Source organism: Balaenoptera musculus, chromosome 2 (assembly GCF_009873245.2).
Source record: "Balaenoptera musculus isolate JJ_BM4_2016_0621 chromosome 2, mBalMus1.pri.v3, whole genome shotgun sequence".
In the NCBI taxonomy this organism is placed as follows: Eukaryota; Metazoa; Chordata; class Mammalia; order Artiodactyla; family Balaenopteridae; genus Balaenoptera; species Balaenoptera musculus.
The window spans coordinates 121,436,119-121,450,037 of NC_045786.1; the positions used below are offsets into that span (position 1 = coordinate 121,436,119).

Genomic DNA, 13,919 nt, shown 5'->3' on the forward strand with positions numbered 1-13,919 from the left:
TTTTTTTTTAAAGATTTCTTGATTGATTGATTGCTATGTTGGGTCTTCGTTTCTGCGCTAGGGCTTTCTGTAGTTGCGGCAAGTGGGGGCCACTCTTCATTGCGGTGCGCGGGCCTCTCACTATCGTGGCCTCCCTTGTTGCGGAGCACAGGCTCCAGACGTACAGGCTCAGTAGTTGTGGCTCACGGGCCCAGTTGCTCCGCGGCATGTGGGATCTTCCCAGACCAGGGCTCGAACCCGCGTCTCCTGCATTAGCAGGCAGACTCTCAACCACTGTGCCACCAGGGAAGCCCCTTTAATGTTTTTTTAAAAGCCTTTAAAAAAGATTTTAAAAGTTATCTGGGACAAAGCGGGTTCCTTTCATAAACCAATTCTTCTAGGGTCCAAAATATAGGTAAAATATATGATTATAATAATTGTTGGTAAGAAAAAATATGACTAGGAAACAGTTATACAGACAGTGTTCTGAGTGCCTTATAACTCATTTAATCATCACAATAAACCAGGTATAGGTATAGATACTATTATTTATGTACATTTTATGGAAGTAGAGGCAAAGAAAGATTAAAGTATTTGCAAAAGGTCACAGAATAAGTAAGTGGTTGGAAGCTGATTGGAACCTAGACAGTGTGGCCCCAGAGTTCTTGGTGTAGTATTTTTTTTTTTAAATATTTCACTGGGCTTTTAAAAATGCATGTATGAGTATAATAGAGATTAGTGGATTGCATTACACATACTGCTTTTTAATCTACTCTTTTTCACTTAATGTAATGAGACCCACTTTCCTTATGAGTATAGCAAACTCAGAAGTAGTGTTGGTATAAGTAAATCTTATAGTTTATGTAAGTAAACTAATTCACATGACTAATTGCTTTGAGAACTGCTGAAATGTTTTCTTTTGCCAAATATACTTCTCCTATTTAAAGTCAGTTATTTAGCGCTTGCCATGTACCAGATGATATGCATTTAAGTTGTAGGAATAAAGGCCCAAAGAAGATATGTATGCATTGACTTGGCCCTCAAGTTGCTCAAAAGTGTAGAAGAGGAAGCATGTGCTAAAGGAACTAAGTGCTGTAATAGAAATATTTCTATTGTGTAGGCTTGTATATTGGATATACACTGAACATTATCTCTAAGAAAATATCTAATTTAAAATCCTCCTTAGCATGAGTACTTTTGTGATATGATCTAATTCCTCAGGCCCAGTCCCTGGTAGTTCTTAAACTCTAGACATAACCTGAGTACTGATAATTTTCCAAAGGGCAGTGATGTTTTATGCTTTTATGACTGTAATACCTTTTCCACTTTCCATTTGTCTGGTGAACTCATATTCCTTAAGACCCATACAGCTTAATGTTTTCTCGGTGACACTTTTTCCAGTTCACCTAAACAGAAGTGTCTGTTTTGTCTTTTGTGCCAGCACTCTACCTACATTTATTTCATTTATCTTAGCACTGATAACACTGTTTTGAATTTATGTCTCTTGTATCCTCACGTCTGTCATTTTCTGAGGATTTTTAATTCTTTTTGGCCTTAATACCTAGGAATAGGTATTTTCCTTTACGGAAAAACCCAAACAAACTTTTTGGCCAACCCAGTATTAGGCACTCAGCCATTCTATATTGAGTAAATTAGCTTTATAGTAGAAAAAGCTAATGGAGTATTACTGTTCAGTATTATGCATATTTTATCACCATGTGAAAGAAGTTTATATATATAATGTGGCAATTATTTTATTTTATTTTATTTATTTTTATTGTATTTTATTTTTTAATTTATTTTTTGGCTGTGTTGGGTCTTTGTTGCTGCTCACGGACTTTCTCTAGTTGTGGCAAGCAGGGGCTACTCTTTGTTGTGGTGCGCAGGCTTCTCACTGCGGTGGCTTCTCTTGTTGCGGAGCATGGGCTCTAGGCACGCAGGCTCAGTAGTTGTGGCTCGCAGGCTGTAGAGCGCAGGCTCAGTACTTGTGGCACAGGTGCTTAGTTGATCCGCAGCATGTGGGATCTTCCCGGACCAGGGCTCGAACCTGTGTCCCCTGCATTGGCAGGAGGATTCTTAACCACTGCGCCACCAGGGAAGTCCAGTTATTTTAAATTTATGTTCTATAAGTAGTTATTTTTCAGTTTTACCTTATTTCAAGTTTCTTATCTATGTCTTGACAATTTTTAATTTTAATATTTATTTGAGTATTAAATCTATTCATTTTCATACTACACATTTGAGAGTTACTTCCTCATTTAAAAATTTTTTTAATAAGGCAATCTGTATTTTTGTTCTCCTGGTGATAAAATAGGTCAAGTTAAGCCTCTGTATTCATTGATTTTGCAAAATTTAAATTAGTTTCCAATGTTACTCACATATGTTCGTGAAAGTTTTTTTGTTTTTTTTTTTTTTTTGGCCATGCCATGCGGCATGCAGGATCTTAGTTCCCCTACCAGGGATTGAACCTGTGCCCCCTGCATTGGGAGCACAGAGTCTTAACCCCTGGACCGCCAGGGAAGTCCCTGTGAAAGTCTTAAAATCCATAAAAATCCAGGTGTCAGTAGCCTAAATCAATTTTAAGAAACTTGGGGAAAAAATCTCTAAGGTTAGAGCATATTGTACATGTACAACCATATCTGATAATTAGGTTGAAGAGGTAGGTCTGGGTCAGAGGCTAGGTCAGAATATGAAAGACTTCAAGGAGATTGGATTTTAACCTGAATGCAGGGTAAACATTGAAGTCATTTTGGCAGGGTGGTATATGATCCTGTTTACTATTTTATTTTTCATGTTTACTTTTTAATAACATTTTTGATAGCAGTATTGAGGTGGGGTTAGAAGCTGTGAGACTAGAGGCTGGAAGACCGGTTTATGTTTATCTAGCTGAGTAGTGAGGAGGGCATGAAGTCATATTTAGAAGGTAGACTAAATTGGACCTAGTATCCAGTGGAATGTAAGAGATAAGGTAGGTGGAAGAGATTCGGCAACTTAGTGGTTGACAATATCAAGATTAGAAATGTTGGGACTTTCCTGGTGGTCCAGTGGGTAAGACTCCACGCTCCTGATGCAGGGGGCCTGGGTTCGATCCGTGGTCTGGGAACTAGATCCCACACGCGTGCCGCAACTAAGAGTTCGCGTGCTGCAACTAAGAGTCTGCATGCTGCAACTATGAAGCCCGCATGCTGCAACTAAAGATCCCACACGCTGCAACTAAGAAGTTGATATGCCGCAACTGAAGATCCCACATGCTGCAACGAAGATCCCGCGTGCTGCAACCAAGACCCTGTGCAGCCTAAATAAATAAATAAATATTTAAAAAAAAAAGATTAGAAATGCTGAGGGTGTTGATTTGTGGATGAAAGTGACACACTTATAGACATGTTGTATATAAGGTTCCAAATTGCGATGGTGTAGATATTTTAGCTCCTCAACTTGGTGTTTTTGATTAAAATTTGTATATATATATATAAACTAGTGTGTGTAGATAAATGACATGTTTTTCAAAACACTCTTTGCTTAAAATCTATATTTCTTTATGCAGAATGTTGGCAGTTGTATATACTAAGCTGAAATTTAGGGAAAAGGTTTGGGCTTAAGTTAGAGTTGTAAAGTCATAGTATGCTTATTATTTCAAGCTGTATTAGTAAGATTGGACAGAAAGTATATAAAAATAGATGAGAACAAAATGCAGAGTGGAATCATTGGGCATACTAGCATTTGGGGGCAGGCTGGAATCAAGGAGCAGTCAGAGACTTGGAGGAAAACCAAGAAAGTGGTAACTCGGAGCCCAGGGTGAAGAAGGTTCTAAAAGGAAGGTTAGTTAACAGCCCTAAGTACTGAGGACATTATTAGGATAGAGGCTGTACTATAAAACAAGTATCCATTTAATTTTGCATGTAAGAGGTACTTGGTGACTTTAATTAGGGCAATTTCACTGGAGTGTTTGGCACAGACACGTGAATTCAGGAGTAATTGGTAGGTGAGGAAGGAACTGCAAAATTTGTTGATCATTTATAAGTAATCATTTATAATTTAAACATGGATTGCTGTATTTAATTTTACAGTCACTTGACAGATGAGAAAACCAAGATTTAGAGAAGGGAAAAACTTCCTATAAGTCAAATAATTAGTAATGGACAGAAGTAGGATTTCAATGTATGACTTGTCCACGCCTTCTTCATTCCATTGCAAAGGCAGGAAGGAAATGAAGATGTCTGTAGACTGTTTTATCAAGTGGTAGGTTGTTACTGTAGAAAAGGAGAAAGGGTGTGGTGTTTTGGCTTCTTTAAATAAGAGTTCCTTTGAAAGAGTAATGTGTAGTAGAAATGTAACGTGGGATCTAAAATTATACTTCATATATAGAGCTTGTATTTTTACTGTTTTCCTTTAGATTTAAAGAACATATACAGAATAACTTACCTAGAGATCTTCTAACTGGTGAACAGTTTATTCAGCTGCGAAGGGAATTAGCTTCTGTAAATGGGCATAGTGGTGATGATGGTCCTCCTGGTGATGATCTACCGTCAGGAATTGAAGACATAACTGATCCAGCAAAGGTAACCAGACTTATTTAAAAAAATCTTTCAGTGCATGAGAAACTAAACTTTTATGTCCCTTGACTGCATGTGTGGTATGACTTATAGCTCATATAAAATCAATTTCTGATTAAGGCAGGTGGGAATTCTTTAGCTAGTTTGATTTGGAATAGATAATGTGTTTTACTATGAGACACCTGAAACTGTTAGCTTAGAAGGATTATTTGGCCTATGTTGTGATGTACTAGCCCTGTTTTTTGTTTTTAAAAAGGCATATGAGGGGCTTCCCTGGTGGCGCAGTGGTTGAGAATCTGCCTGCCAATGCAGGGCACACGGGTTCGAGCCCTGGTCTGGGAAGATCCCACATGCCGCAGAGCGGCTGGGCCCGTGAGCCACAATTGCCGAGCTTGCGCGTCTGGAGCCTGTGCTCTGCAGCAAGAGAGGCCCGCGCACCGCAATGAAGAGTGGCCCCCGCTTGCCACAACTAGAGAAAGCCCTCGCACAGAAACGAAGACCCAAGACAGCCATAAATAAATAAATAATGTTAGCTGTTAAAAAAAAAAAAAAAAAAAAGATTTTTAAAAAAAAAAAAAAAAAAAAAAAAAAGGCATATGAGAAAGTGGTTTATTAGGAAATACTTTCACAGATTTCAGTATTGTTAATTGTACTTTGCACATAATTGATAATGGTTAAAAACCCATCACTATTCTAAGACTATAGTATGGGTGGTTGATAATTAAATGTAAGCAGTGATATTTAAAATTTTAGTATATAACTTGTATGATTAAAATTTTTTTTCTTCCCTAGCTAATTACTGAAATAGAAAACATGAGACATAGAATCATTGAAATTCATCAAGAAATGTTTAATTATAATGAGCATGAAGTTAGTAAAAGGTGGACATTTGAAGAAGGTGTAAGTGCTTGCTTTTTTGTTATTGTCATTGTAGGCTTCAAAATGCATATAGGAGTAATGTATTTTTCTTTTAGTTTTGAGTGATGTCTCTGCCTTTTATTTTTGCTTATTTAAGTAATGAGATATTTGTCCTACTTATGGCTACCATTATCAGTTTTCCATTATTAATTTGAACCATTTTATTACAGTTGTTCAATTTTTAAAATCAGTTTCATTGAGTTTTATGTACAACAAAATGTACCTATTTTAGGTACAGTAAAATGAGGTTTTTTTTTTTTTCAGAATTCTAATTCTTTATTTCTGTTTTTTTTAAACATCTTTATTGAGATGTAATTCACATGCCATATATAGATCACCCATTTAAAGTGTACAGTTCACTAGTTCTTAATATATTCACAGATAGGTACATACAGTTAATGTTAGAACATTAAATTAATGTTAATTTTAGGACATTTTCATCATCCCGAAAAGAAAGCCCTTACTCTTTAGCTTTCACTCCTCTACTCCCTCATCTGCTTACTGCCCCCAACTCCCAACCTTTAGGTACTGCTAACCTACTTTCTGTTCCTATAGGTTTCCCTGTTCTGGCTTTTCACATGAATGGAATCATGTAGTATGTGTTTTTTTGTGACTGGCTCGTAAAATGAGTTTTGACAAATGTATATGCATTGTGATCACCACAACAATCAGGATATAGAAGTACTCTGTCACCTCAGAACCCCTTTTCAGTCAGTAACCTACACCGCACTCCTACCCCAGGCAACCACTGATCTACTTTCCTTTTTTTTGTTGTTATATTCACTAGTTTGTTTTATTTTTTAGATTCCACATATAAGTGATAGCAAATGGTATTTGTCTTTCTCCTTCTGACCAACTTCACTGAGTATGATAATCTCTAGTTGCATCTATGTTGTTGCAAATTGCATTATTTTGTTCTTTTTTATGGCTGAGTAGTATTCCATTGGTGTATATATACCACATCATCTTTATCCATTCATCTTTGGATGGACACTGATCTGCTTTCTGTTACTGTTGTATAATTGTTCAATTCTAAAATACTCAGCAAAGAATACAGTTCTCTGAACATAAAATTGTGTAGTTCTGTTAAAATGACTGGGTAAGTGGAAAATACATTCTGTTCCTTCAATTTATAAAGCCTAAGTAATTAAAGGGATTTTAATTTTAGAAGTTTTTTTAATCATAAGATATGGTGATTAAAATTTTTTGGTTCATTATTGTATTTATAATTTAAATAATTTGTATTACTATAGTCATACATATTTTGGTGTTGGTACTGGTTTACTTTCATTGTCATGTCATGCTTTTATTATAGATTAAAAGACCTTATTTTCATGTGAAACCATTGGAAAAGGCACAACTGAAAAACTGGAAAGAATACTTAGAATTTGAAATTGAAAATGGGACTCATGAACGAGTTGTGGTTCTCTTTGAAAGATGTGTCATATCATGTGCCCTCTATGAGGAGTTTTGGATTAAGGTAAGAAAATTATATGCTCTGAAACTTGAATACATTATAAACATTGATCTAGTGACTAACCTTTTTTGTACTTCTGTTGAATGTTGTTCATATAACTATATCTGTTGCATTAGGAGATGGTCTGCTTGCAACCAGATTTGACTGCTGCATATGCCAACCTCGTTGCCTCTCTTCGTCCTTCCTTACAGAAACTAGTCTAGTGGTTCAATAAAGGTGCTGAATGGGTTTAAAAATAGAATTTTATCGTTCTGTCACATATTTAATGGCTTGTTCAACTGTAAATTATTCAGTATTTCCTCTGTTTCTGTATGTAGTATGCCAAGTATATGGAAAATCATAGCATTGAAGGAGTGAGGCATGTCTTCAGCAGAGCTTGCACAATTCATCTCCCAAAGAAACCCATGGTGCATATGCTTTGGGCAGCTTTTGAGGAACAGCAGGGTAAGAATGAGGAAATTCAGTTGATATTTTGGGATTTAAGTTACTTTAGGATAAAGTTATAGGAATTGAGTCTTGAGGGATGGTGTAAAGCAGAGGTCAGGTAAACTTTTTCTATAAAGGGCCAGATAGTAAATATTTTAGGCTTTGCAGGCCATATGGTCTCTTTCCTAACAACTCTGCCATTGTAGCTCCAAAATAGCCATAGACAATACATAAAAAAATGAACATGGCTATTTTCCATTTCAAAAAAAAAAAAAATAGCCAGAGGGCTGGATTTAGCCTGTGGGCTGTTATTTGCCAATACCTGGCATAAAGGATATTTCATAAGTTTAAACAAAAGCATGAACATTTAATTACTATTTCTAGGTAATATTAATGAAGCCAGGAATATCTTGAGAACATTTGAAGAATGTGTTCTAGGATTGGCAATGGTTCGTTTGAGAAGAGTAAGTTTAGAACGACGGCTTGGAAATATGGAAGAAGCTGAACGTTTGCTTCAGGAAGCCATTAAAAATGCCAAATCAAATAATGAATCATCATTTTATGCTATCAAACTAGCTCGGCATCTTTTCAAAATACAAAAAAACCTTCCAAAATCAAGAAAGGTGCTTTTGGAAGCTATTGAAAGAGACAAAGTATGTATTTGTGTTTTTTAGAATGTCTTCCATTAAAAAAAAAAGTAGTCTTTTTTGTTGTTGTTTTCATTCTGGCAACTATGATGAAAGGTTTGGTCTGTATGTAATATATTTTATTACTAAATGAAGACAACAGTCCCTCTAAACTGATGTTGCCATTCTTTTAAAAAATTTTCAAATTATTATGCATTAAAAGGTTGAGAATATTAACATTATTGGATTTTCTATTTTCTCCACATTTAGAAATTTTACGGCAAGTTTATTGATTATTAAGTAGAGTAGAGGGCCTGAGAACACTTTATAAACAAAAGTTGGGCAGTTGCCTACATTGTAGCAAATGTAGCAGTGAGATTATTCTCCTTTTCTAAAGTATTTCCTTTTATATATCAACTGATGTCAAAAGACAGTGTCTAGGAAATTTCTCATTTTTTAGATTTTCGGCTAATGACAGGTCTAAGACACAGGTTTATAAGAGGTTTGCTTCCAGCTGCAGTTGAGGAAGATTATCTATGGTTGTGAAGATTTAGATTACTGGGAACTGTAGAGATCATTTTTTTATGTTTTACTTCATATTTGTTATGGTAGGTCAAGCTACATTAAACACAAGATAGGATATAGGGTTTTAATTTATTGGCATTTAACAATTTGCATAGTTTAGGAGATGCTAGGATGATGTCTCTACCTACCAATGTGTTTTTTACCTGGTTATTAGATGTATGCTGAAAAAATTTAACATGAATTACATTTTAATACAATTTTCAATATTGAATTTTCAAGTTGAGACATAAAAATTAATGCATTTAAAATATCTCTGGTCTAATCAAAATATCTTAGAAATATGATTAATTGGTACTGCTTTTTACACAGGAGAACACAAAGTTATACCTCAATTTACTTGAAATGGAATATAGTGGTGACCTCAAACAAAATGAAGAAAATATCCTAAATTGTTTTGACAAAGCTATTATACATGGTTCATTACCTATGAAAATGAGAATTACATTTTCTCAGAGAAAAGTGGAATTTCTTGAAGATTTTGGTTCAGATGTTAATAAGTAAGATCTTAATTATATATTATTATCTATCTGAATAGTAATAGAGCACTGATAATTTTGGATGGGAATTTGATGATGAGTACAAAATAATATATTGTTAAATTTAAAATGTTTCCTAGGTTTCTTTTTCCTTGGGTATATGTGGGGGTAAATTCAGTTTTGCAAATGTCTGTGTGCTTAATGAGAGGACATATGGTTTGTCTTTCCTTCAAAATTATTTTCAGAATTTTAGCATGGTAATTTAAACAATGAGTAGATGAGAGAAGGCAGGAGGCAGGAATTCTATGAAAAAGGAAATGGGTGAAGGATTGAACCCTGAAACACAGAAACATTTAATATGTAGACCACCAAAGGTAGATGGGGTTTTCTGGAATAGGAATGCCATCTCAGATTAGAGAAGAGGATGGGTGTGGTTTTTTTTTTTTTTAATTAATTTATTTATTTATTTTAGCTGTGTTGGGTCTTCATTTCTGTGCGAGGGCTTTCTCCAGTTGTGGCAAGTGGGGGCCACTCTTCATCACGGTGCGCGGGCCTCTCACTATCACGGCCTCTCTTGTTGCAGAGCACAGGCTCCAGACGCGCAGGCTCAGTAGCTGTGGCTCACGGGCCCAGTTGCTCCGCGGCACGTGGGATCTTCCCAGACCAGGGCTCGAACCCGTGTCCCCTGCATTGGCAGGCAGATTCTCAACCACTGCGCCACCAGGGAAGCCCGATGGGTGTGGTTTTACAGATCATGCCTTAATGACCTCATCTTCATGCATTATAAAAGGCTAAAAGATGAGGGTGGGGAAAAGGACAAGTTTAAAATTTAAATCTGCAAAATAGAAGAGTAGAAATATTGATTAGAGCATTGCTGCCATTCCTTTCTTACCTGGTTCTAGTAAGGAAATACCCCAGTTCCTGTTAGGCAAGTGTGTATACATTTTTGATGGCTGAGTAAGATTTTTTAAAAAAATATTTATTTATTTATTTATTTATTTATTTATTTATTTATGGCTGTGTTGGGTCTTCGTTTCTGTGCGAGGGCTTTCTCTAGTTGCGGCAAGCGGGGGCCACTCTTCATCGCGATGCGTGGGCCTCTCACTATTGCGGCCTCTCTTGTTGCGGAGCACAGGCTCCAGATGCGCAGGGTCAGTAGTTGTGGCCCACGGGCCTAGTTGCTCTGCGGCATGTGGGATCTTCCCAGACCAGGGCTCGAACCCGTGTCCCCTGCATTGGCAGGCAGATTCTCAGCCACTGCGCCACCAGGGAAGCCCGCTGAGTAAGATTTTAATTAAACTGAAAAACATTTAATATGAGTTACATTTTAATACAACTGTATATATGTGCTTGGCACATTAAAAGTTTTATAATTACCTAATGTAAAGTACATTAACAGTCTAATGAGGGGAGGAGGTACTGGTCTTTTAATAGACAAAGAGAGGCTTAAAGAGAGATTAGGCAGTTTTTCCAAGGTCACTTAGCTATTACATTGTGCAGCTGGGATTAGAACCTACTTCGGAGCCTGTGTTCTTAACCACCTCATGTGCTGTATGTGTCTTCTTTTTGTTTTGTACTGAAGAAAGTATACAAAAGAAATGGCATATGTAATTTCTAGCTTTTAGTCTAGTTGGATGGTATGGTGACTAGAGAGGCTGTACATAAGTATGTGAGGTAGCATATAACTCTAAAGAAGGCTGTGATCTCTCTGGAACAGAATGTATTTGGCATCTTTCATAGAGGAGGTGGGGCTTCATTTAGTTATTACTGGATTCTGATAAGCTAAGGAGAGTATAAAATGGTGGAAGCAAATTAAAGTTCATGTAGAACATCTGCTTGATTGGAGGGTTTTATGAAGCGGTAAAAGCTTGATGCTAAATGTGCTGTGTCTTAAAAGCTAGACTGAGTTCTGAGCACATGTACACGGTTGACAGTAGGAAACTATTAGAGTTTTGAATTAGATTGAATGACATATTTAAATTTGGCAGTAATATACAGACAAATCTGAGGTTCGACACAAGGATGCCAGTTAGGCCCTTGCAGATATAGTTATGGAGGGTCTGAGTATCGGGTCTAAGATTGTTGTATTTGAAATTTTAAAAGGGAGTGATATGGAAAATAAATGAGTTGCTTAGAAATTTAGGTAGCAGTGTAATGAATTGGTAAGAATTAATGTTCAAGTCAGACAAATATAGGATTAAATCCTAACTCTCACTCAATTTTTGTATTCCTCAGTTTTCAGATTTTCTCATATGAATATTTAGTCTCTTGTTGCCAACCCATGAGTTGTTAAAGGTCTTAAGGAAATTAGTCCATTTAAAGTCCTTTATGTTGAGTAAACACTGAACCAGAGATTACTGGTATTGACAGTTTTTGCCCCTGGAATATTTTGGGACCAGTGTTACTGTTAATTGTGCACATATGCAGGCTGTCCAGGGAAGTTGAACATGCGTGTAAACATTAAGGTCATTTCCACAGAAATGTTAATTATCTGTGTTCGGGTTTCTGATTACCTTAAAAAATAAGGCCATCTTTCTAAAAAATATTTAAGAAAGTGGTAAAAGGAGGGCATTTCGTGGTGGTCCAGTGGTTAGGACTCCATGCTCAAAAAAAAAAAAAGAAAATGGTAAAAGGAAAACAAAATCATTATGATTTTAAAGTCAGTTTGGCTTCAAGTGACATTGTTTTTGAAGTTCTAAGTTCCAGGTGAGACCTATAATACATATCACATTAATTTTTTTATTTATTAAAAATTATCTTTTTAATCAATGATAACTAATTATACTGCAGTTTTTAGTTCTAATTCAGTTTATCACATGGCCGAAGTTTACACTTTATCCTAACTGGTGGCAGGTGTCTTTAATAAGCATTGTTAAGTTAGAGCTCAAAAGTATACAAATTATGTAACTGTCAGGACTCGTGGTTGCATTGGATGAAAACATATTGTCAAGGTCACTTTGTTGTGTGATAGCTCCTTAGTCGGGCTCTCTCCATGTGTTACAAATAATAAAAACTGGTAGCTCTTGGCCAGTATCCCATCAGCTTTAGCCCACTGTAGTACAGAGAACAGGCACTTTTTCAGTAGCTCAGTCAGAAATCCTGGGACTTACTGAAATCCTGGTTTGAGTCACATGATCACCTCTAAACCAGTCATTGGTCAGAGATATGTAGTAAGGTAATTGGCTAGGCCTGTATCTCTGAAGCCTCATTTGAATCACATGGACTGAGAAGGAAAGTGCAAGGCAGTGGTTTGCCAAAGCAAATAACATAGAAAAGGTAGCTGGGGGCAGTTTTGCCTGCTGGATCATTTTTCTTCCCAAAAGGATGTTCATTGCAACATGCTTTTGTTTCCCTAAGTGGAAATAACTTAAAAACTTTAAAAATTTAAGGTTGGCTTTTATGTATTCCAAAGGATTGTTTTTCCTTCCCTCTCAGGCTTCTGAATGCTTATGATGAACATCAAACACTCCTAAAAGAACAGGATTCTTTAAAAAGGAAAGCAGAAAATGGGTATGTAACTTCCTGCTGAATCAGGAAGGGATGCTTAAAAGAAGACATTTCATTGTGGAAATCCCTTTAAAGATAATTATTACCTTCATGTTGTGGTAATTTATTTTCATGATTTGAAATCATATAAAACAGAGTGGTCAAGAACGTCAGATGAATGTACACAGGTGACATTCATCCATTTGTTAAAAGTACTTATCTCTGGGAATTCTGAAAGTTTCCATTTTGACCCTTATTTAGATCAGAAGAACCAGAGGAAAAGAAAGCACACACAGAAGATACAACTTCATCATCTACACAGATGATTGATGGTGATTTACAGGCAAATCAAGCTGCATATAATTATAGTGCCTGGTATCAAGTGAGTTTACATAATTATAATTGAATTTTTTGTTAATAGATGTTATTAGAAATGCATAAATTAGGATAGTCTCTTTTTTTTCCTTTAGAAAAAACAACTCTTTGCTTCGGTTGCAGATTATATAATACATTGTCTTCTGGTTAAGACTTGGAATTTCAGCAGTGAACACATGCTTGTTTTCTTAAATATACCTGCTTTAATTACATTTTTCTATATAGAACTCAGCCATAGTTCTTGTATGCTAACATGTTTGCTTTTTCCTTTCAGTACAATTATCAGAATCCTTGGAATTATGGACAGTATTACCCTCCCCCTCCAACCTGATGGGAAAATTAAATATCAGATGGAGTGTGTGAAAAGTTTGAAATTATTTTTTTTTAATGAGGGATGTAAACATAGCATAAGCTTGTTGTATTTGATAACTTGTCTTCCCTGTTTCTGTGTAACATGATTTGTTCAGTAATAGGGGAAAATGTCACTTAGTAGCTTACCACAGATACTATTTCCTACCATTTATAAAATTTACTTTTTATTGGAGAACTATTTTTTTGATTTTTGCATTAAGTGGTCTAGAATTCTTTTGCAATGCATTTGCAACAGAGTTTTGTAGCCTTAAGGGTAGGGGAAAAAAACTGACTGCAAATCATGTCAGTGTAGTACAAGACTCTGAAAATACATAAGGGCTGGGTATTAAGGATTTACCTCCTCCTTAAAAAAAAAAATGGCTTTTTAACCTTTGCTGACAAGATATTGTCTGTGTGGTTCAATTATCCTTGTGAATTTGGATCGAACAGCAGAAGATACCTATTAAAATATTGTCTTGGCATAGAGATTATAAATGAGGAAATGGAATGTTTGCATCCCTTTAAAAAAATGAAAATCATATCAAAACTGTTGTTTCAGGAGACTTTGTATTTGGAATACTCATGTAAAACTTGTGAGCAAGCTTTCATTTTGATCAAACTGATCATCTTCATTTTTGTAATAAAACTGAAGACTCATCCAATAATT

The 13,919-nt window shown here is 35.9% G+C and overlaps 1 protein-coding gene and 1 non-coding gene across 4 annotated transcripts in view; both read left to right on the forward strand.

The window, feature by feature from the left end:
- Nucleotides 1–13,914, forward strand: part of PRPF39 (pre-mRNA processing factor 39) — a 37,565-nt gene extending 23,651 nt beyond the window's left edge. For all 3 annotated transcript variants that reach the window (XM_036841737.1, XM_036841738.1, XM_036841739.1), the window contains 9 exons: nt 4,373–4,538; nt 5,325–5,432; nt 6,766–6,930; nt 7,245–7,371; nt 7,738–8,006; nt 8,874–9,061; nt 12,476–12,550; nt 12,788–12,908; nt 13,176–13,914. In XM_036841737.1, the coding sequence (XP_036697632.1) occupies nt 4,373–4,538; nt 5,325–5,432; nt 6,766–6,930; nt 7,245–7,371; nt 7,738–8,006; nt 8,874–9,061; nt 12,476–12,550; nt 12,788–12,908; nt 13,176–13,232 (1,276 nt within the window). In that variant the 3' untranslated portion in view covers nt 13,233–13,914. The remainder of the gene's footprint in view (nt 1–4,372; nt 4,539–5,324; nt 5,433–6,765; nt 6,931–7,244; nt 7,372–7,737; nt 8,007–8,873; nt 9,062–12,475; nt 12,551–12,787; nt 12,909–13,175) is intronic.
- Nucleotides 8,079–8,164, forward strand: LOC118891571. Its single transcript, XR_005019126.1, has one exon. It is a non-coding gene; the product is annotated as a small nucleolar RNA SNORD127 (small nucleolar RNA).
- Nucleotides 13,915–13,919: the final 5 nt, after the last annotated feature.